General features: G+C 34.8%; 1 protein-coding gene across 7 annotated transcripts in view; it reads right to left on the bottom strand.

Annotated features, from left to right (window-relative positions):
- The window catches only part of TAFA5 (TAFA chemokine like family member 5), a 417,543-nt gene that overhangs the window by 160,197 nt on the left and 233,953 nt on the right, over window positions 1-23,393 (bottom strand). For all 7 annotated transcript variants that reach the window (XR_003572393.1, XR_003572392.1, XR_003572395.1 and 4 more), the window contains one exon: window positions 17,071-17,220. Coding sequence is in view for 1 of the 7 variants with exons in the window: in XM_027893925.1 (XP_027749726.1) it covers window positions 17,071-17,220 (150 nt within the window). In the remaining 6 variants the exon portion in view is untranslated. The remainder of the gene's footprint in view (window positions 1-17,070; window positions 17,221-23,393) is intronic.

The following is a 23,393-nucleotide window of genomic DNA, read 5'->3' as shown; positions in this document are numbered from 1 at the left end:
TTTTCTATTTTTCCCATCCTGACATTGAGCATACTTCAGTCTTCTGCTCCCTTAACACTCTGTCCAGTCACCAGCAATGAAAAACAGATTTATTCATATTTTAATTGAAATTATTTTAAGAAATATGATTATGTATTAAGTACTTGGCAACAAAAGATGAAGGACAGCCTGGTCAGAACAGTCTACCAAAGACAAACAGGAGAAAGAAGTAGCTGAAGAAACCACTGCATAAGTTACTTGCAAGGGAAAAGGTTTCCTTGCCAAAACCTCTTTCTCACTGAACACAAGGTGAAAAGAAATGCAAATAGAAGTCCTGCACCAATTTGGATGTCAAGGAACTCTGGTTAGCAGGCATATTTATCTTATGTTTTAGAAAACTGGCAGTATTTCCAAGTTCTTTTCATAAGAGGATGAATAAATGATGAATATCTATTAATGGGTGTGTGAGAAAAGTCCTGAAGATTGAAGAACTGACTTCTACAAAAGATGGTCAGGAATCAGGAAACTCTGAGCTGCAGCAACGTGACTAATTTAACTAGTTCACTAATGTCTTCCTTTAGGAGATTAAATAATCCAGTTGATTGAGGCATGCATTATGGGTAAAAAGAAACACTTTTTTTTTTTAAATATACATATATATATAATCAAAAAAAACAGCTCTGTGGAAGGCAAAAATAAGGATATATTCAGAGACATATAGCAATATTGCCTTCTCCTGTTTCACCTTCCTGGTTCAGGTTCTACCATCTATCACAAATATGAGAACAAAATGGGATTCTGTTTCTATCTTCAGTTGAATCTATACCTGTTCTTTTTATTTCAGCTAGATTCTGAGCTAATTACAGCTTTTACTCTCCTGGAAAGGCATCCTATTACCGCTGCAATTATTCAGTTGCTCTGTATTGCCTTTTGATTCACCTCATTAGCCACCTCTAATTTTGCTTAACCAGGCCACAGTGTTTAGCTTCTTGTCCTTGACTCCACCCTCTCCTCATTCCCTATGTCCCTCTATGTCTTCCTTCTTTCTTCTATACTCCTGCTTCTTTTTACAAAAGTCCAGTAGTCCAGCATCCAATAACATTACTAAAAAAAAAAAAAAAAAAAAAAAAAAAAAAAAAAAAAAAAAAAAAAAAAAAAAAAAAAAAAAAAAAAAAAAAAAAAAAATCAAACCAAACCAAAACCAAAACAAAACAACCAACCAACCAAAAACCAAAACCAACCAAACAAAAAGTGAACATCCTGAAAACACTACAGTCCAAGATAAAACATAAAAACTAAAAAACTACTAAAACATAAGTAGATATATGAACAGCAAAACAAAAGATCTTCAGACACTCAAAAATGTTATTAAAATGCTAATCTTAAAATATGACTTCCTTTGTTCTATGTCGACTTGCTCTGGTCCTTCACATTTCCTTCTTTTATTCATGTTTGTATGCACGTCCAGACTTCCCAGGGTCTTTTCAATGGCTGTAGTTGTATCCCCTTCACACCTTTTCCCTTCAGAATCTCCATCAAAAATTGTTGTCATCTGGCTCTACGATCTCTCAGCACAACCTAATTCCTTTACAATCCTACAGAAATTAACAAAATTGGAACAAGAATATTTGGTCTCATATTTTCTCTGGTAAGTTCTGGCCCTTTTCCCATCTTACTTTTATTTAACTCTTCAGGAAGAGGATTAACTATTATTTTGAGTTTCTGTAGTGTTCAGCATAATAAGGACTATGATTGTCCTTGTGAACTACCATAGCAGCTAAGAGCAAAAACAAGAATCTTGCCAATCAGCTTTTATAAATGTATCATTTTTTTCTCTAACCTGACTAACTTTGACTCACCTAAGAAGTCAAAGTCTTTGCCCTGAACCCAGTTTCATTTTGCTATACAGGATGTGACAAACTTTTGGTGATGGAAGAACATAACAATGGTAGACTAAATTTTCAACCTATCATTATTCCTCCTAACATGCATTTATGGAAAAGAGTGTAAATAGGTTATGGAACAATCACCCAGACTAAACGTCTTTTTTTTTTTTTTTTTTTTTTTTTTTTTTTTTTTTTTTTTTTTTTTTTTTTTTTTTTTTAGTAATTGTACAGAAAGTGCTATTTTCTTCTTACGTCGATGAAGTACTGATACAGATGTATCCAGCAGCAACACTTCATTTTCAGAAAAGATTCTTATTTATGATGACATCTGCAACCATACTATTGAATGTCTATCAGAAAATGGTAACTATGCAATCTACACCTGAAACAGATATCACTACTGCCCTACTGAAATCAGTGATTGGTAGATAAGGAATCCTTATAAAATATATTAAACCCCATAAAAATTTGGTTTCAGTAGCTACCGATAATATTACAGAAAACAGGAAAAGCCTTCAAAGGTATTTATGCCTTATTTTTCTCAAAATGTCTACAACTGTTCTAAATGCAACTCTTATAAGCTACTAGTTATCTCTGCTTACTCAGCCGCTCTGCCTCTGCAGCATAATGAAATTCTGGTATGATGATAGTACATCCTATTAATGAAAGTATTATGGACACAGATGGCTATCAAGGATACAGATTGCTGAACACCAGGACCCATTTTCTAGCTGATATCATACAGTATTTAGAGTCAACAAATCTGGGACACAAATAACTTCATAGAAAGCTCCTGTAGGAGCTTTTTCTGTTCAAATCAGGGCAGGAGAGGGATTGGGAAAAGAAAGGGAAAGGAGTATTCCCACTCCCAATCTCATGAATAACTTTTTTTTTTTTTTTTAATTGGTAAAATCTCTTACAGACCAATCAAGCGGATTCAGCTTTACATCATAATGGTACAGTTGAAGAATGGAAAAAACTAAATTTCTCAATTCTAATGTAAAATATGTACTAATAACAAAAACAATCTAGGTTTTTTTACATATTTGAGCATACTTACTAATGTTATCATAATTTTCTTAAACCTTCCACAGACATCATAAGCAATTTATACTGCTGTAATTACAATCTTTACCTTATTTTTGTCTTTCTGCTTATGATGTGTATATGACTACCCTGATGTATTCTCATAATAGATATCCTGTGCATATTGTACCATCATACACAACTTTTTTGTAATTTTCATCTACGCTCAAAGATCTTAATTCTTTGTCAGTACATTTTATGTTATGGGAAAACAAAAATACAAAGCAACAACTTCTCTGTGGAAAATGTAGGTGCAGTATTCTTAATTGAAAATTTGAATCTTAAATATTGTGCAAACTAACATTTCAGTGATGTTTCATAATTCTGAAAAATACTCAAAAAATAGGTTGAAAATTGAAGCTAGCAAGAATACACTAACAAGATGTTACATCTCTAAACCTCATCATATTATGATATGAATTCAAAGGTCAAAGGCCCAGTAATGCTGTTTTACAGTATTTCACTAAACATATTCAAAGAAAAAAAAGACCCAACACCTTATGTTAACACTCCAAAGTAAAAGTAAAAAATTCCAGAGTACAGAAAAAATTCAACCCAAAATGAGAAACAGTCTGAACTATTACTTTCACTTCAATCAAAACTGAATAAGAAAATTTTAGAATGTTGTGCAATCCTTATCAATCCTGACAGCAAGTAAATGAAAATGTACGTTTATGTTATGTATTTTCTTAATTTGTTTCGTTTTTCCTAAAACATGAAGTAATTCAGAAATATTATTTCAAGTTTTCCTTATCATGAGAACCAAAAGAGAGTCTTTTCATCTACATCTTCATGTGAGACAGAATAGAAACGTTGCTGCCTTGACACTCCATGCAAAGCTAAGGATGAAGCAGAAGCCACACCCCAAATATTTAATCTGACCTATTGACACACAGAAAACTGTGTACCCAGATGTCTATAGGCTGATTTGGAAAATTACAGTGCAATGAAGACTATCACCTTTTCTTTAAAGTGGGAGGTTCAAGGCATAATTTTTTCAAGTTAAAAGAGTTGGAAATGCATCTTCGAAAGCTTGTAAACAGCCAGTTTGCATAATTAAATCAAGGTATTCACCTTTGTAAAATTACCTTGAGTCTTTTTATGTGCTTATTTCTATTTATGTGCTAATTTTATGGAACCTTGTTTTACATGAACCAGCAGATTACAAATGCCTCTTGCAGTATCTCCCATGTGCAGCCCATTTCACCTGTATGCCCAAACCTACTCCATGTGTCTCAGTCCGTAGTATTACAAGGCCTAAAATACTCCATGAAAGATATATCTGTAAGAAAATCCAGGAAAAGTAAGGATTTCGCGAGCCAGCTTCATTTCCAGGACACATAGAAATACCCACAATGAAAGAAAAAGAGAAAACTTATCCAAATGAAATATGACTTCAGAAACACGCTACTGTGAACTCAGAAGAGTAAGAAGTGTGGATGGGGATTTGTGGCAGGGATACAGCTGAAGGTCACATCCCTAGAGGGAACAGTTTCATTAACCCCACTGTAGAAAGAGCATTATTTTCTGATTTTGTTTTCTGTTTTTCATCCAAATTAATCCAGAACTGTAGATCCAGAAGTGATCCAAGATATCACAGGTATTTATACATATTAATGTTTTTCATCTAAAATTCTCTATTCCAAATAAAAGCTTGCATTAGATTATTAGATTACAGGGAAAAGTATGCTATTTAAAGCAATTGTTATGTACAAACTTTAAAAACTGGAAACCATTAATACAAAGAACTTGAGAATTCAAATTACATTTGCATGAATCTGAACCTCTCCTTCACATTTCTTTCTTACGGGAAGCTTGTCACTGCATTGATCCCATCATTTTTTTATTACATCTAGCTATCCAAAAGAGTACTGATCCAGTAAATTCAAATTCAAGGAAACAGGTTCATTAGCTTCAATAGCATTCTTAATTTGACAAAGAGGTTAAAGTATGTGAACCTTAAATTATAAGAATATCAAGATAGGAATCATGTCTCTCTGTCTGGGTAGGCTTTTTTTTAATTCTATAATAGGATCTAGGCTCATCCTCATGTTCCAGATATAGTCATCAACATCTGAAAGAGAAGTAAAAACTATTTCAAGTACAGAAACCTTTCCATAATCTTTGTTTGCACACTGGACACAATGTCATTTTAGAATTTCCTACACAAAGAACTGGCACCACTTAATTCATAATAAATTAGTTTAGCCATTGTAATAGATGGATGGCCTCTTACACTGGTTTAAACCTGACTTGAGTCCTCTGGCTTGTCCCAGAAACTACTCTCATGGGTATAATTAACAGCTTAGGACAATTACAATTGCTAGGTTACTTTGTACACTGAGGTTTTTTTTACCTGCAAAATCATCCTCGACCAGCAAAGTAATTTTGGAGCAAAAGCACTAATTGTTGGGGAAGAGTTGTTTTGGCCTTTCAGCTCCTAACTTATTCATTCCAATGCCACATAATAATAGACATATGAAAATATTTTATATTTACTATACACAATACAGACATAAATATGAAAATCAGCATATAATTAATCACAAAATAAAATATCATGCCATGCACAGTACCTACAGAACTGAAGGTAGCACGATACTCAACATACATATTTTGTTTCCAAATACATAAACCAAAGGGTTCTAAACTTTGCAAAGAGGTTCAAAATAAGCTGAACTCTATGTTGCCAATCGGAATAGCCCAAAATGTGCTAGATCAGTACTTGATGCTGCCAAAAAATGCAGCTAATGCACTTCATAATACTGGTAAAGGAAGGCAATGCAAACTTAGCACTTTTTAGTGTGGGATAGTGAAATCACAAAATAATTGAAGTCTTATGTGGATAAAAATGAGCAAAGGTCAGATACTTAAAATATTCATACAGACCAAGACTTCCACTTCTGATGTGTTGCAAATGCAAAATTGCAAAACTCAGTTCATTTGTGTAAAGAGTCTAAGACTTGCTCTTCAGGAAATCTGGCACTAAGGGTCTAGCAGCAAAGGCCTACCCAACTATCCTAAAACTATATCTCTTCCTGCCCCAACGCTGTCAGGTTAGTATGCTTTGGCAGTTTATCTGCCAGCTGCCCACCACTTCAACAGAGAGCTGCCAACATTACAAACTAGGCTGCTCGCACTTGAAAATAAAAATTCAGATAGAGCTTATAGAGAGACTCAGATTAAAAGAGACAAACAGATAACTGTGAGAGTTTTTGAACTTCTCTGAGGTGAAATGCACAGAGAAAACCTTGATACTATTAGCTAAAACATGGTATGTTCCTAATCCAGTTTCATAAAGCTGGATCTAATTAAAATTGGGTTCCAGACACTTTGTGGGAAGCATGATTAGTCTTATAAAGAAAACTTAAACTCCAGTAGGGAACAAATTGCTGATGCTCTTCAGGCAGGCAACAGGCTCTTCTAGAGGGACTCCATCAGCTATCACCCCCACAGAAAGACAGTAAAACAGAAAGGGGACATGTCAGTGTATAGAACCAGATGACACTGAATCTGGTTCACATACATTTTGGGCAGGGCTATGCTGGGACCTACACTCAGTGCTCCAACCTCCCTTTCCATGTTCCAAGGCTGACATTTCCCTTGGCTTCATACTTGAATATAATGATTCCAAAACTTATACCAAAATATACAAAAATTCACTGAAACTCTCAAAGACATACTCTAAAACAACCAAATGGAAATTCCACTTTTCCATGTTCACCTCATGCAAGAGCATAGAGGAGTTTTATGGGCTTTCCTCCTTATCCTACTCCCCAGAATCTGGATAATTAACAAAAAAGAAGCAGCTACATTTCCTTACTTCCTTTTATCCTGTACAAACAATGAGTTGTTGTATCATTAGACTGCAAGTGCTTTTAGTCTAGAACACTACGAAACTGACTTCTGAAGAACCTTGCATGCCTATGATTATAAAAATAACACAACAGTAAAACACAAGCACAACAAGTTATAGAAATAAAAAATACAGACATATTAAAGTTTATTTATGATATTAAAATGCCAGTTTTTGTGACACAAATGGTTTTTCTTCCCACAATATGACCTCAACCCATAACCCCAAGGGAAACACAGATCCTTTGCATCACCATAAAGAGGAGGCTTCCTAAGATTCTGTCTTCCAAAATGCTATTTTTTCTGAATCATCCCTGTGCAGACTATTCTGAAAGATACATCCAAAAATGCCTAACATTAACTACTCTGTTCCAGGTGCTGGATGTAGTAGTGCTATTAATACGGTCACTAATTTAGCAATAAATTTTAAGATTTTCTAGGACTCTTCTGACACCTCATCTATCATCACAGATATTAAACCTAAGGTTAGTTAAAATAAATGGTACGTAGCTTTAAAATGCCATTTCTAACCACGTCATAATCTTTCTCGTTTCACTTTCATGGGGGGGAGGGAATATTCCTTGATCATGCTGCTTTCACATAGTGCCATAAATGTAATTTAGCTATAGCTTTATCTCACCCATTGATGGCAGGGTTATTTACAAAGTTTCATCTTCCTATATTCTCTTACACCCACTGGAGACAAACGTTGCCCTGACAGAAGCCCACCTTCACACATGAATAGTTTTGAAAGTTTCTCTTTTCCCATTCTTCTGGGGATAACTGGAAGGTAGGATGACAACCAGAGGGGGTAATATAAACACGTTACATTTTTTCCTTAAACTGCCTCTAATCAGTGAAGACAGTGGCTTTTCCAGAAGGCAATCTGAGCAGTTGATGGCCTGAAATGTTTACACACATTAAACTCAAAAAGAAAACCTACTTTGCTAGTCATCCCATGTTCTCTTTAATTCCTTAAGAGAGAAAAAGAGAAAAGCTTTCAGAAGTGATTCTAATATTTACACTGCATGATCCCTGACATGCCCATCTCATACCACTCCCTGCACAGAGAGTTTACAGTGACCGAACTCCTGACTGAATTCCTGAATTTAGGAATGTCATGTTGACCTATTGCCTGAAGTTAGGTAATGAATCAGACTGCAATAAGAGTGCTGTGGTTGTTGATAGTGTTCTGCCGGAAGATATCAAGCACACAAAACTCTCCCCAGTGATTCAGAGCATGCTTATGCTAATGCGTAATATGTTCTCCAGTATTTTGTCCAGTTCAATTTAAAACGTCTGTAGTAATTAGGCTTCTAGTCACTTCCTCAGAAAATTGTTCCACAATCTAATGTCACATAACCTCCAACCACTTTTCTGTGCTGAAACTGCCATCAGAGCACATAGATGAAAGAGGATTAGACTACATGGGTGACTGCGTAGGAATGTCAAGGAAATAAAGGAAACGAAGCTGTTAGCGTTGATGAACTAATGCATCAAATGAAACATCAGGAGGCTGAAGGTGTTGTCTTTCAGATGAAATGTGAAAGCAAGGCACTAAGCATTAGAGGCAATTAAAGTTCTCTCAGCACTCTCTGCACAGTATCAGTGTTAACCCCTGGTTCCTGGCCACCTTCCAAATCACATAAATAATTCTGCTTTCCTAAATATTTCCCTGCCCTGTCATTTAGAAAGACAGCCGTCTCTTAACCCAAAATAGTATACTGATGCCGGGTTTAACCTGAAAGGAGGATGCTTATGAGTGAAAAGTATTTCCAGTTTGGTGACTTTGTTACAGGTAAAAGGTTTGGAGAAGTATTTTATCTTCAATTACATTTTATTCCCTCTTGCCCTGGCACTACATCCCTTACATATCCAAAGATTCAAAGTGTTTCCTCTCAATCTGGGGTGTATAATCCTTCAGAAGCTTGTAAAAACTAATCTGCCTATTTTTGCCATTACTATTTAAATCTTATGCTGCTCCATCCCTGATTTATTACTCCATAAACATTTTTAGATCATGAAGGAAGATCAATAGATCTACTTGCCATTAGGAAGCAGTTGATCTCTAAATTAAAAAAAAAAAAAGTACTCAGCCTGAGAAACCATAAACCTGACTTCCAAGCTCTGATTAGTATTCACTCTATGCTACCTGATTGCTGAACAACTAACTGTTCTGTGGAAAAGATTAGCATTATGCAAAATCCTGTCAGATCCAATCATAGAATCATAGAATATCTCAAGTTGGAAGGGATCAGTAAAGATCACCAAGTTCAAATCCTGCTCCTCACAGGATTAACTAAGAGAAAACCATATGACCATGAGTGTCATCTACTTGCTCCTTGATCTCTTACCAGCTTCGTGCTGTGACCATTTACCATCTGTTTCATTTCCTGACCACCCTCTCAGTGAAAAACCTTTTTGAATTGTCCAATCTGACCTTCCCCTGATGCTGCATCTTTCCATTTCCTTGTGTCCTAACACTGGTCACCAGAGAGAGGAGATCAGGATCTCCCCCTCTTCTGCCCACCTTGAGGAAGTTGTAGACTCGATGAGGTCACCCTTCAGCCTTCTGCAATCTGAACAACAAAGTGAATCCAGTTACTTCTCTGAAGTCTTGTCCTCAAGACCTTTCATCATCTTGGTCACTCTTCTCTGGACACACTCCAATAGTCTGATGTCCTTCCTATATCAAGGCACCCCAAACTGCCACAGTACTCGAGATGGGGCCTAAGTTGTTTGAGTTTAGGTACCAAATACTTCATAACATAGTGAAGCCCTTAACTATTCTTCTTCATTAAAATATTCCCTTGGTGTAGTTATCAGCTACCTTCCTAAGCAGGGTTTTGGTTTTCTTTTTCAATGGTTCCTTGCTCTTTTCTCATGTCTTTAGTTTCTCCTTTTGTGGATTCTCAGTCGGGAGAGGAAACCTAACTTATCTCCCTGTATTTCTTATAGACACATCAGTGTTGCCATTGATGGTGCAGCTACTGATTTGTTCCCTTTTATATTGCTCAATTTCTGCCTTGGGATCCAACAGTCTTATTTCTTCCCCAGCAACACTTCAATCTCTGAGGCTTGACATTCATTAACAAAGAGAACAATTTTTCTCTATGTGAATATGTTTGTAAGATTTTACTAAGTTTTTGATATTATTTAGATAAGAAATATCACTCATCTTCTTTTGGAATGTGATGCTTTGTCCTTAGTTTGGAGCAGGAAGCAAAGCAACTGAGTGAAACTCAACCTTCTAGGCATTTCTAAATGAAAAGTGACCCACAAGGTGGAAATTATCATAATGTGCCTGTACCATGCATAGGAAAGGGAAGCTCATGAGTAGTAGAACAGTTTTACTTTTATTGTCAGTAACTAAGAAAATCTGCACTTCAGATTGAATTGTCTAGAGACAGCTGAAAGGAAATAAAGTGTTGTACATGCTCTGGTGCATCTGTAGTTACAGCTGCCTTTATGACTGTACATGTGGAAGTTAGGGTGAGGAAAGGAAGAAAAGAATTATTATTTCTTTAAGTCAGGTTGAAAAATACGTTTACACATATGGTGGCGGCAAATGCATTCCTTATCTTTTATTTAAAATAAAATAAATAGTTTTTAAAATATTTATAGGTAGGAATAAATAGATGTCATTATTATTCTAAGGTGCAGATTAAGATGAGTACCCAATGGTTATTTTATAAATTAGCATATACAATGTTGGAAGACTTCAGATAAATCATAACAAATAATCACTAAAAGACTACAAAAGCTCAAGAAGTTATACTAAAATTTATAAGGGATATTGCTTATATAAGGGACATAAGCATAGACCATAATAATATTTACTTAATTCCTTGAAAGATATTCTAATATTGCATTGCATTATTGCATCCTACCAGCATATGCAGCATTAAAAATGGCCCCTGGCTAACTATTCTAGGATTGTTTAAAAACCATGAGGATAAACAAGACTGATTTATTCTTTGGAAATTAAACCCATGACCATTGTCAGAATATTCCCAGGCAAATATTAAACCATCATATACACATTTCTTTACTATATCATGTGACCTCTCATGTGGTTACTGCTCAGTAGTAATATCAAGTATTTAAAAATTAAGGATTTAATTTTGAGAGGTACTAGACAACTCCTATACAGAAGGTCTTCTGTACACACTGGACACTCAATGAATTTGACTGGTTAGTATACCTGAATCTTCAAAAATATAAGAAATATCTAAACTTTATTTTGATTTGGCAACTGAAATGTTGGTATGGACAGTGTGTTTGATACCTGGGCTCTCTATGTAAATAGAGAAAGGAAAAACACAAAACCAGTAGAATGTTATGAGGATATTTTTTCCAAAATGTTCATTACAGGCAAAATATTCTCCAATATTTAACATAATTGTGACTCTTTCTCAAGAAGAAGAGCAAGGCAAGCTAGATACATGTTTCAGCCTGTTTCATAACTATCACCAGAACAGTCAATTGCTTTGCTACCACCATTACATAATTAATACTATTTGCCCATGGTCAAACAGAATCATAAAGTAATAGGAAGGAACCTTTAATGATCATCTAGTCCAACCCCTTGTCAAGGGCATGGGCATCTTTCACTAGATCAGGTTGCTCAAAGTCCCTTCCAGCTTGACTTTGAAAGCTGCCAAGGATGGGACATCCACAACTTCTCCACTGCTCATGGAACAACCTGTTCCACCACACCTCTCTCACTACCCTCATCTTAAAAACTTATGCCTTATTTCCAATCTAAAGACACCTTCTTTTACAGCAAAACCATTGTTTTTGTCCTGTCATCAAAGGACTTGGTAAAAAGTTTTTCTTATAAGCCTCTTTTATACATTGAACGGCCGTGATAAGATCTCACCAGAGCCCTCTCCAGGATGAACAACCGCAGCTTTGTCAGACTTTCTTTCCAGAGCAGGTGTTCCAGCCCTCTGATCATTTTTATGAAAAAACAGTCCCACTTTCCTCCTAGACTTAAATCTTCCATACTATACAATACGCTGCTTCTGGTCCAGCAAAATGTCTACGCAGTGTTATTTAGTCTCCCTTTAATTAAGATCCATACTGCTTTTTCTATTGGTTTTACTTGTTTTAAATTGACATACTTTAAATACAACAAATTTAAATATGTAAAAATTACTGTGAGGAAACATTTGAAAATATCTGCAATAAAACCAAGATTAAATAAATATTAAAATACAAACATATTAAACATTCTTAATGTAAAAGCATAAAATCCCATTTCAGAAAATCATTATAATTATCTTTTTTTTTCTTTCTTTTTTTTTGTCCCTGCAGTATGTATAAGATAATTTAGAATGATGAAGCTCTCCAGGTATTAAGCAGGTTTTTTTCAAGTGCATGACCTAGGATTTTATTAATGATCAGTTCTGACCCTTACACCTCCCCACAGACTCCTAGAGATAATGAGAAGAGCAGAGAATTATTGATCTAAACTAATGTGGCTTCCTTGTAGATCTTGAGTTTTTGTGTTAAACAAAATCAATCAATGTCAACTGAAAAGCCTGTTAATCATAATGTATGAACAACTTATACCAACTAACATATGATAGAAAACAATATTGCTACAGTAATTGGAAAAGCAATTAAATATTATTAAAACTTTAAAAAGTAAAATAAACAAAAAACAAACCACAGATTGATTTGTAACATAAATTGTCTGAACCCTTTGAATTAAGTTACCTGAGCTCCAGCTAGTCTAAATTTAAGAATTCTGGATATATCAGGATTGATCTCCTAGGATTTCTCATAGCAGCTAGTGGACATAAAAGTAACCAGTACTCAAATCCAGAGCATAAGAATCTTCTAATCACAGAATTCAGGTAAGCAAATTAACAACTGCCATCCTAATTTTTTCAAGCAATTAAACTACTCCTCTCATCACCTGTTTCTATTTTCTGGAGAAAATTGCAGTTTATTTTTTATCTATAAATATATATTGGACAGAAGTACTGGAATCTATTGCATATTTAAATGTTCATTCCACAGTTCTCAGGATGCTCTACTTGTACTCTATGAAACGCTTTGGCAAAACAAATCTTTCAGATATCCGCAATTTTTGTGAAAGAACACAAATCAGGGGTGCATTTGTACACAAATTGTTATCAAAGACATTTTTCACTCACTTTAAAATAAGTTTAAATTAGGAAATATACCATACAAAAATAGAGAATAATTGCTATCTTCCAATCTCTCACAGGCTCCAGCTTAAAAACTGACAAAGCTTGACCAACACACAGGGATTTTACTCTGGTAATAAACCAGATGCTATGTTGAAATAAAATATCAAAGTAACGTAAGTGAGGTAATTTCTATGGAATTTGATCTCAACAAAGGGACTAGGGAACGTTAGTAATAAATAATATAATATAATGAAAAGTGTAGGCAAACTACTGCCATAATACCACAGAACTGACATTCATGAATAAAAATTACATCACAACTAAACATATCAAATATACATTATGACTCTGTGGGTGTAGAAATGAAGCAATCAACACTAAATCAAGCTTTAAATCAGGGTGAATATTGATGCCATTTTTTCAGAATACATTAGCAATCTGCTATACTTAAAGACTGCTAGAAAAAAAAAAACACAAAGTAATTCAATCCTCTCCATCACAGGGAAACATTTCAAGAAAAATCTCTGTTCTTTACGCTCTGCTCAGACCAAGTCCTAAACACTGCATTTTCATTTCTATGAATTCCAGTTTTATCCATGTCACATTCACTGTCTTTCCTTTCTTAGGAAAAGACCTTAGGTGATGCAGCAGTTGAAAGCAGAGTAGACTTGGGTAATCAACTCAGGACTTACTCTAAGAGCTGTGTTGACAAGTGCAATCTCAGACAATGTTTGTGAGGTTTAAGAGCCCTTAAATTACTTACTCCTTCTGCTGAGAGAATTGACACTTGCATTTCATACCTCTAGGAAATATACTGCATACCTGAATATATTCTATTCTTCTCTCCACAGAACAGTGAACAAATGGTAGCTAGGTACAACACAATGCATTTTAAGGTTGTAAAAATTACCAGCTTTGGTACTGAATTTTCAATCCACTCTCTTGCCAGAAGCTGTAACACAATTGTTAGCTAACATTTTCTTGTTAGTAGGTTAGGAGGTCACACTTACTATGCCTGCTTCCTCCACAAATGACTTTGCATTAATTATTAAGGTCTAATTCTGCTATCTTTATTTTAAAAATAATATCATTAAAATCAAGGCTATATAAATAATAAATGAAAAGAACCAAGTTTTTGATTTTTTTTTTTCTTTTTGACAGCAGAAATGGAATCTCAAGTAGCAGCTATATTCTTAACATGCAGTATAATATAAATAAAGGAAAACTTGTGAAAGTACATTCCACATCCTATTTAAGAAAGCTCAGAGAATGATTTATTATTTTGTTGGGAAAATGGGATTATTTATTGTTAAAAAAATAAACACAAAAAAACCCACAAACAAACAAACAAACAACTCAAACAAACCATCAGTTATGTTAGTTGCTACTTTCCTAAACCAGCTGTATTTATCTTAATATCAGAGATGAAACTAGCTTTCCTTAATTTTCTGTTGCTTTCATGTCATGTTCAGAATAAAACATTAAGTAGTTTTGTCTAAAACATTTCATTCTAGGAATGAAAAGTCAGTATATACTCTTTAAACTACAGACCTGGTGGATTTACAGATGGACACTTGTCAGCCCATGGTCAATATGGATGCCAGGTTTACTTGCAAGTACAAGATTAGAGACATGATAAAGCGCTTACTTTTTGTCACTTATTGTGTTGATGGCATGTAAAACTATGTTTTTAATTTCTTCATGACAAAATCCTACAGATCACAGATTTGACTTTTCCCTTCTTTTTAATCTGGGAGTTTGATATACAGTTCTAGGTATCATTAACCTTTTTGAGCTCTGATGACAAAGCATCCCCAACAGCGTCCAGGAAAGCAAAGTAGCATGTCATACAGATCTTGTAGTAATCTTTCTTAGCAAAGGGCTCAACACCCTAACTATAAATGTTTCCCAAAATAATGAAGAACCATGTTATTAGGTCTTATTAGAACTATGTCATAGAATCATAGAATATCAGGTTGGAAGGTGACCTCAAGGATCATGTGGCCCAACCTTTCTAGGCAAAATCACAGTCTAGACAAAATGGCCCAGCATCCTGTCCATCTGAATCTTAAGTGTCCAACACTAGGGAATCCACCACTTCCCTGGGGAGATTATTTCAATGGCTGATTGTTCTCATTTTGAAAAATTATCATCTTGTGTCTAATTGGAATGTCCCCAGAAGTAACTTGTACCCATTATCCCTCGACTTTTTCATGTGATTCTTTGTCAGCTTAAAAAAAAATTAATTACAGTATTTAGACACAAATGTTAAGGGGAAGCTCTGTTTTTCAACTGATGAACTTCCCACTTATTTTTCAAATGTGGAGTACCACATAAAGACCCTTCCCTGATTACACCGCCTCTAACTACAGATCTTGTCATCCAGTTCTCTGTTTTTAAAAAATTTTTAAAAAATCAAGCACATTGACAGCAAAAAAGAATTTGAAAGAGACTTTCTTAATGAGCTCCCCAAAAAAATGAATAAAAAAGGAAAAAGTATTTTTAAATATCAGATTACCTCAAAGCTTCAATTCTCGGAAAATAAGCTAATATAGTAATTGGAGGATGAGGTGCAGTCATGTCTTCTTACTGGCACACACATTCCAGCTATCTAAGATTCATCTTAAGACACTCACAGGCCTATTAAGGCATGACAGAGAAACAGTGAGTACCAGACTTCTGGTTTATCTGATTTATCTTAGGCACTTAGGGTGAGATAAATTACTCTGAGAAAGTACCTTTTGTTTTCCACTGGGTATAAAGGAGAACTGGAGTTACTAACAACTAACTTGGGATACCAAAGTTACAGCAAATCAATCTCACCAAAGCTGGCTGAGGAAAAATTATGTTTCATTACCATCAGCTGGTGCAAAACTCTTTTTTTCCTTTTAGAACACTGTTGTTTTAAAATGGGAAACATATGTTGAATTTTTTTAATTGCTAGTAAGTATTTTTACTAAAGTTACAACTATAAATGACACAAAATAATTCTTTTCTTAAGCAATTAAATCGTATGATCTTACAATAAAACAGGAAAGAAGAATTACTGGATGTAGTATTATATTATGGAAGAGACAGCTAAGAAACTGCCTTACAGAGTACTAAAAACAGTGAAAGGAAAATGCAAAAATAGAATGTGCATGATGTTCTATATTTAGCTTTGTGGGTAGGCTCTGAAATTTCCTTTGAGCTGTCTTCTTTGATAATCACTGGTACGACCAAATTCTGAGGCAACAGTAGGGTGTTCTCAGCAATATTTTTATCTGTGGACTCAAACCAGCCAGTATTCAAAGGCAATCCAAGAATTTATTATAGTTCTATACATAAGCATCTTTTTACTTTTTTTCACTTTTGTCAACCGGGCCTAGATCAAAACATACAATTTTGCATCACTGTTTTCAATATGTCTCCAATTTCAATTTTAATATGAATGCCTTGCAAGTCAGACCTGTCTTGAAGTTTGTCCCATTGTTAACACAGCCCTAACAGAGAATTTCATTTGTCTCAAAAAATGATTTCAAAGTGAAACATTTTCATATCTCCCTGTATGTGAGCAGTTTTCCAGCTGCATGCTATCAGTGCATCTGCCGTGAATCATATAGAATTTCATTTAAAAGACAGGAGGAATGCTGGACACGTGAGGTATATTCAGATACTATATTCCAACTATAGGATCAGTGTTTTCTTCAACAGCAGTAAATATCACACATTAGCCCGCCAGTGGCATGAGACCCTTGAGGCTCTTTTGTAGCATTTCTTTCAATGTTATAAGGAATAAGAAGTAGGGAGGAAAATGGATGATGCCATTTCACTGCTAATCCTATCATCAGATGCAAAATATAACAGCACCATGCCCTTAATATTCAATTGCATATCAATCTAAAACAAAAGTAAAATTTCCAATTAAAAAAATCCAATTGAAATCTCTATACTATTAGTACGTAATACTCTTTTGGTCAGTTTCAATGGTATTGCCATTGCTAGTTGGGGCACATGAAAATTTCTTCTTTTTTGTTTGTTTGGGTTTTTTTATGAGACACTATCAGTTTACACCCCTTTTGTATAGGCAGAAACTGATTGAATAGATTTTTGCTTCTTACCATCAACACACGCTGGCCTTGCTCTTGTTGTACCGGCAATCTGTCCTTTTTTACATGCACAGCGAGCTGTTTGTCGGGCTATAGTCCTTCGGGGCTGACTGCTATCTCTGTCCAAAGTAACAATCTCACATGTACCTGCAGCCAGTTGACCTGGAAAAAAAACCAGCAACAGGTACCAGAGTCACTGAATGCACTACAGGCAATCTATTACAGCCAAATAGAGTCACAGCCCTAAGTCACAGCAGACACTCCACAACAAATGGGCAGCCAGCTGATGGATATAATAAAACCAAGATGATATACAATTTTTCTTTGTGGTGGACATACGAAACCCCTGCAAACTGGTTCTGTCAGAAAATGATTATTGTTCCATAAAAGCCAGAGAGTTGAGGTTACACAGGTTACTTTTACTTACACCGGCTAAGTAAAGGAACAATCTTTTACAGCAATGAAATTTAAATGGTGTGCTCTTTACATACTTTCAGAAAAGAAATTGTAAAGTATATGAAAAATAAAAACTTCCCCATACTTTCATGAACACAGTGAGGTCTTAACTGCTTTGTGTGTTGGTTTTGAAATAAAAAGTCTTTCAAAGCATGTCCATGCTTGCCAAACTGTCAGTCCTTTGATTTTTTCTTCACCTAAACTGAATTCTCTACATGACTCATATTTGATATAGTTGTTAGTTTCTCTTTTTTTTCTTTTAGCTTCTTTTTTTTTTTCTTTTACCAAATTTACTATTTAACTATTCTCCAAATTACTTCAATGACACGGCATCCTTAGCTCTGTAACTGCTTACTTTCTATTGACTTCTCTAACATATATATCTTTTCCTGAATATTAAGGAAATATAAACCACCTAATTCTGAATTTGAACCATGCTATGAGAGGCAAAACAAAAAGTATAAAAAATTATTGTATGACGAATATTAGTCTGAAGTAAATGCTATACATTTAAAGTTATGCACCCTGTGGTACAACCATAAACCATAAGACTAACTTTTACATGCAAGAATAACACATTATTGAATTATAGTCTGGAGAAAGATTGAAAAAACCTCCCAGCTATCACTTAGTATTACATGGAATTTCTGAGGGTTATGGTACAGTAATAAACATGTGCAACAGTATATCTGCAAATCACAATCTTGCTGTGTTTTGGTTTTGTTTTTGTTCTTGTTTTTTTTTTTTTAAATAAACTAAATGGACAAATGCAATATTCTTTTTAGAAAAAAATTACGGAGTTTAAAATATTAGTCACAGTATTTTCATGCAGTTGAAATACTGAAAAAACATCAATGAGACAAAAAGAAGAAATTATAAATCTGTAATAACATCAAAAACAAACAAATGAACAAACAAAACAAAACAAAACAAAACAAAACAAAACAAAACCAACCCAAAACATATATGAATCACCTTTTAGTCTAACAGTACAATACTATTTCTCTATACTGCATTTTTTTCATTCAGAATACAAGTTTACCCAGTCTATTCTTCTCAGAAGCAGCTTAAAATGATGCGTTTTACTGTGTGGAACAGCAAAATATTGTAGCTCTCCCTGCATATATGACATTTTCTGGTGATCGTGTCACAGGGTGCAAAGATTTCAAGTATACTGAGCACTGCAACATATTGTACGTCCCCTGTTAATTGGCTTTAGATGGCTGTAAAGCATGAGAAGTATTAGTTAAGGTTATGGAAGGCCACCTCCAGGGATGGAGTCATCCTGGTGTAAAGCACGTCCTCTCTGCCTTTCATTAGGTAGACGGTAAGTCTACAAGAGTACCTTCCTTAGGTAACATGTATGCCACTTCGGCTTCTTAACAGTTTAATCTGGAAACATAAGGTCCAAAATAATGGAACAAGATGAATATGCTTTTTGTAAGTACTGAGTTACAAAAATTAGGATACCTTTCATTTTCAGGGACATTAACATAGCTACCTCTTTCAAAGATATTAATGAAAAAAGGCTGCTCATCTGAGAGCCTTCGAACATGCTCCACTTCATTCCTGAGACCAGAAAAGAAATCTCGAGGCAGCAATGGGTAGGGTTTCACTGGAGTTTTTCCAGTTGAGAGATTAAGAGCCACAGTCTACAAACAGTCATAAAGACTCCATATTTTCATTATATTTTATGTACTTGCAGTAAACAAAGTAATTCACCACCTTCCAATTTGAACAAAATAATCTTGGTAGAAAAAAAGACAAGCATCATCAGAGAAATCAGAGCCACTCTAGCCTTGTCTAAAAGTTTTTTCCCCAAGAAAAAAAAAAATGACATTTTTCACTAGTATGAAGATTGCTGCAGAATTACCATAATCCAGTTTTCCCAGAAAATAAGTAGGTATTTCTTCATTGCTGCTATTTTTATGATATATACAAAAACATTTTATACTTGATAAATATCTATTTTATAATTTTAATCCAGTAATTAAGACCTCAGTGGCAATTTATTTGATTTTGTGTTGTCACCATCTGATAACTAAACAGAGAAAAGTTTCAGATTCTTTAATGCTCTTCTCTAAAGTTAAACTGCATTCTTACAATGCCAGCTTATGTCTCCTGTCTCTCTACCACCACAAACACAAATGTTTCTATATGGCATTATTTCAGGAAAAAGGAAAACCACATGATTTTGAATTAAAAATGCAAGTCAAAGTAAACCAAAATAAAAACAATGCACAAATGCTGAAATTTTAAATACACCAGGTTTGGGCTTTTGGCTTGTAGCGTGGAATTGTTTACAGTAATTCCTGTATAGAGCACCTCTTTAGATTTTTTCTAAATGAAGTGCAATTGTGATCAATCCTGAAAGTGCTCTTTGTGAGACTTCCATGGAAGTATGTAGGAATCAGTGAGTATAGGTTCATATATTCAGCAAATGTTCAGGATGTCTTAAGGTAAAACGATCATATTTTTAAAAGATCTTTAGTTCTTACATTCTTGAAATGAATTTGTTGTTGAAAAGTTTAAAAGTAAATGGCATTTTTCATGTTGATTACTAAGACCTCTCTGTCAACCATATGCCATTACTGAAAGAGAAATAACTTTGAAAGACTTTGATATTGTCTGTCATAGATAAAACCCTTAAATAGTAAATACATTTGTACTTAAGTACTTGGTATAATATTTTAATTTTCTGTAAATAAAAATATTTCTGTTCTCTAATAGAATAAAAAAATCTACATATTACACATTGACTAATGCAAGCATCACAGATTTTTTTTTTTAATTTATGCTTACTGAAAAGCTGAAGACTTTACCAAAAATTCAATTAGAGAAATAAAATCAAATTATGAACTAATGCTATCTGTGGGTACAATGAAAATGGGGCTTGATCTAAATATACAAGTCTTTCCAGAGGGTTAGATTTCATGCTCATCCATAAAATCTACTTTTGATTCGTACATGCAGGCTTATATTATAGTTTCAGTGAACAATTTTTCCATGCATCACCAATTTGATGCCTAGCAACACAAGCTCTTTTAGTTCAAAATGCATTAAGTTAGATGGTATTAAAATTCTTGGCTAGATTCAGATACTCTTTTGTCAGTGAACACAATGCAGGAGCTGTTTCGAAATCAGATCATAGGAATACATTCAGTAGTTTTCTATTACAATATTGAAGTCTTTGTGACAACAGAGCCATGCCAACTCCTGAGCAGAGCTTAGGACCAACAATTGCTACTGAAATAAAGGGAAACTTAAGTACTTAGTGTCATTCATTATTTGCAGTTTGACATCAACTTGAGTAACAAATATTTAAACATAATTCAATTTAAAATATAAAAAGCACATGTTTAAGTGGAATTTAAAATTTTTTGTTATATATCCTTCCTCGAAGAGAATGTCCTGCAAGAAGATATCTTACACTGAACACGATCCAATTTCAGACAGTCAGATTACCTTTTCTTTTCCAATTTTAGTTCAGAATGAGAGAGATTATGGCAAGGAATTGTTTTGCCTCAAAGAAGCATACTCAGTTTTAAGCTACAATAGCAAAATTTTTGGAAATTCAACTAGCATAAAATAAGAAAGATCAACTCCCACAGTCCTTCTGAAAAAAATGTATTTTATCTAAAGTAACGGAGTAGAATTGGCTCAGCCAGTATGGGGAAAAACTGTTCAAATGAATCAGCACAATTTGAGAAAAACTATCAAATAAGAACATTGTTTCAATTCTTACCTTATGTGATACAAGGGCATTTCAAATTTTTGATAGAATATATTCATGGAAATACACTCTTTCCCTTTCCTGTTGTTAAAGTCAAGGACGTTGAAAGCATTTGTTTCCAAAATCTTTAATATATCATTTAGGACCTTGTACCTTTTTATTGAAACAAATATTGTGGCTGTTAAGGTAAAAAAGCAATTTTTCATGCTAGTTGAGTTAGACAACCTGTTTAAAATAGTCTTTACCAGTTTTTCTCGAGAGTATGATTATGTTGTCAGTAGAAGAAGACAGAACCAATGTCACTGAAACAAAAAGTAACTAACTCAGAAAATCCTAATCTATTGCTGCAACCCACAGGTGCCCAGTAAAGTGAAAAACAGTACAATTTTTTCCAGAACTTTCCATACATTCACGTCATTACAGCTTCAGAGCTATATTCGATGAAAATCGACCTCTGTAGCTTCTCTGTCCTAAAGGGAGTGATTTTGGATTTTAGTGGTATAAAAGAAGAGAAACTGTCTCAAAAGGTGTGGTGTTAGTGCTCATTTTATGAAGGAAAACTCACTGTAGAATTCAACTAAGTAAAATTTATGAATAACAAAGGGAAAATATGATGAATTACTCCTCCTTTAAAGAGTTAGTTTAAATATTTTTCAGAGTTCCACTGCAATGAAACAGTACATTATGTCCTCCAGTAATTACTAATCTTATTGCAATTTTCAGACTACCACTTAGCCATCTCAAGCACATAAACAGCAGAGACATTAGGAGAATAGGAAAATAGTTTTCAGCTCTTCCATTCTGATATAAGCAGTAAATTTTAATTAAGATAGATCCTAATCTAAATAGTTGCCCAGGAAAGAAAATCAAGTCTGTGGAGATCCAAGATACATTCAGGGCCTATTTTGAAATTTCCTTTTTCCCAGATAAGACTAATGTCCTAATTTATTGCACCTGATACTGTTATTGCATGTAATTGTTTAATATTTTGTTGTATAATTAGGAATAATTTCCCTTATATCTGACTATTACAAAACTAACAGAAAGACAAATAAATTTAAAATCAAATTTCAGTAAAAATAAACTTTGAGATTTCAGTTTCCAAATGCAGTTCTCAAACAAATTGGTACAATTGGGGATTACAGACCAGGAAAAGCTCAGAAATGCAAGGATGTATGAAAAAATGTGGAAGCGAGGCATTCATATATATAGGTACCTAATTCTAACTGAATTTTCCTACTTGGTCCACTACTTTAAAAAGTAATTCATTAGGGGCTACAATAGGCCTCACTGTCCCTGCTCAGCACACTCTGCCCACAGATCAGGACCCCATTCCAGCCCCCAGGGCCATCAAACTCCATCCCAGTGATGCCACAGCAGGGCCATTCTCCAGCCCCCCATAGCCCTGCCCTGCCCAGCCACAGGCCCTGCCTGGCTTGTCTCTGTCACCAGGGAGGTGACTGGTGCCCAGGACTGGGGCTGCCCTGGCTGCCAGACCCTGACAGGTCTCCTGGAGAGGATCTTTCTTATTCCAGCATGGAGACGAGAAACCCACCAAGCTGCAGTACTAGGGGAGCCAGTGACCCTTGTGTCCCTCATTTCAGCAACAGAATTCACAGATTTCACGTTTGAAAAAAGTTTTTAATGGCTATTCACACAAAAATCCACCAAACAAATCCCACTAATGTTGATTTCATGAATATTATTGTCATGTCCCCTCCAGCCTAGTAATTTCTGCTGGTTTGCATCACGTTTCCTAAAAAGTGACCTAAAAGCAGATCTTACAAAGATGCTACCAAAAATAAGTAGAAATGACCAGGTGTTGGTAGAGCCCTTCTCAAATCGTCATTCGCGAAGCCTAGCCATGATGATGATGAGTACTTTTTCTTTAAGTAAGTTGTGCCTCTCTGTAAGTCAGTGCGAACTGCAAATCTCAGCTCTACAGAGCTTCTCCAAGGACCTGCAGCTTTGGAGGCCTCCCATTCACTCTTCTTCATGCAGGGTTAGTTAATTGCTTCTGGAGGCCTCAATTGGTTACAGAAAAGAAATAACTGCAGGAATTCAGAACTGAACAAAGCTTTGCTTATTTGCATAAGTCAGGAAGTGGCTGTCACTCTATTACTTTCCTAAAAATATTTAAAGCTGT

Source organism: Empidonax traillii, unplaced genomic scaffold (genome assembly GCF_003031625.1).
Source record: "Empidonax traillii isolate 1590-97213 ecotype Southwest subspecies unplaced genomic scaffold, ASM303162v1 scaffold412:size659165, whole genome shotgun sequence".
Classification (NCBI taxonomy): Eukaryota; Metazoa; Chordata; class Aves; order Passeriformes; family Tyrannidae; genus Empidonax; species Empidonax traillii.
This window is presented reverse-complemented; position numbering and strand designations above follow the sequence as displayed.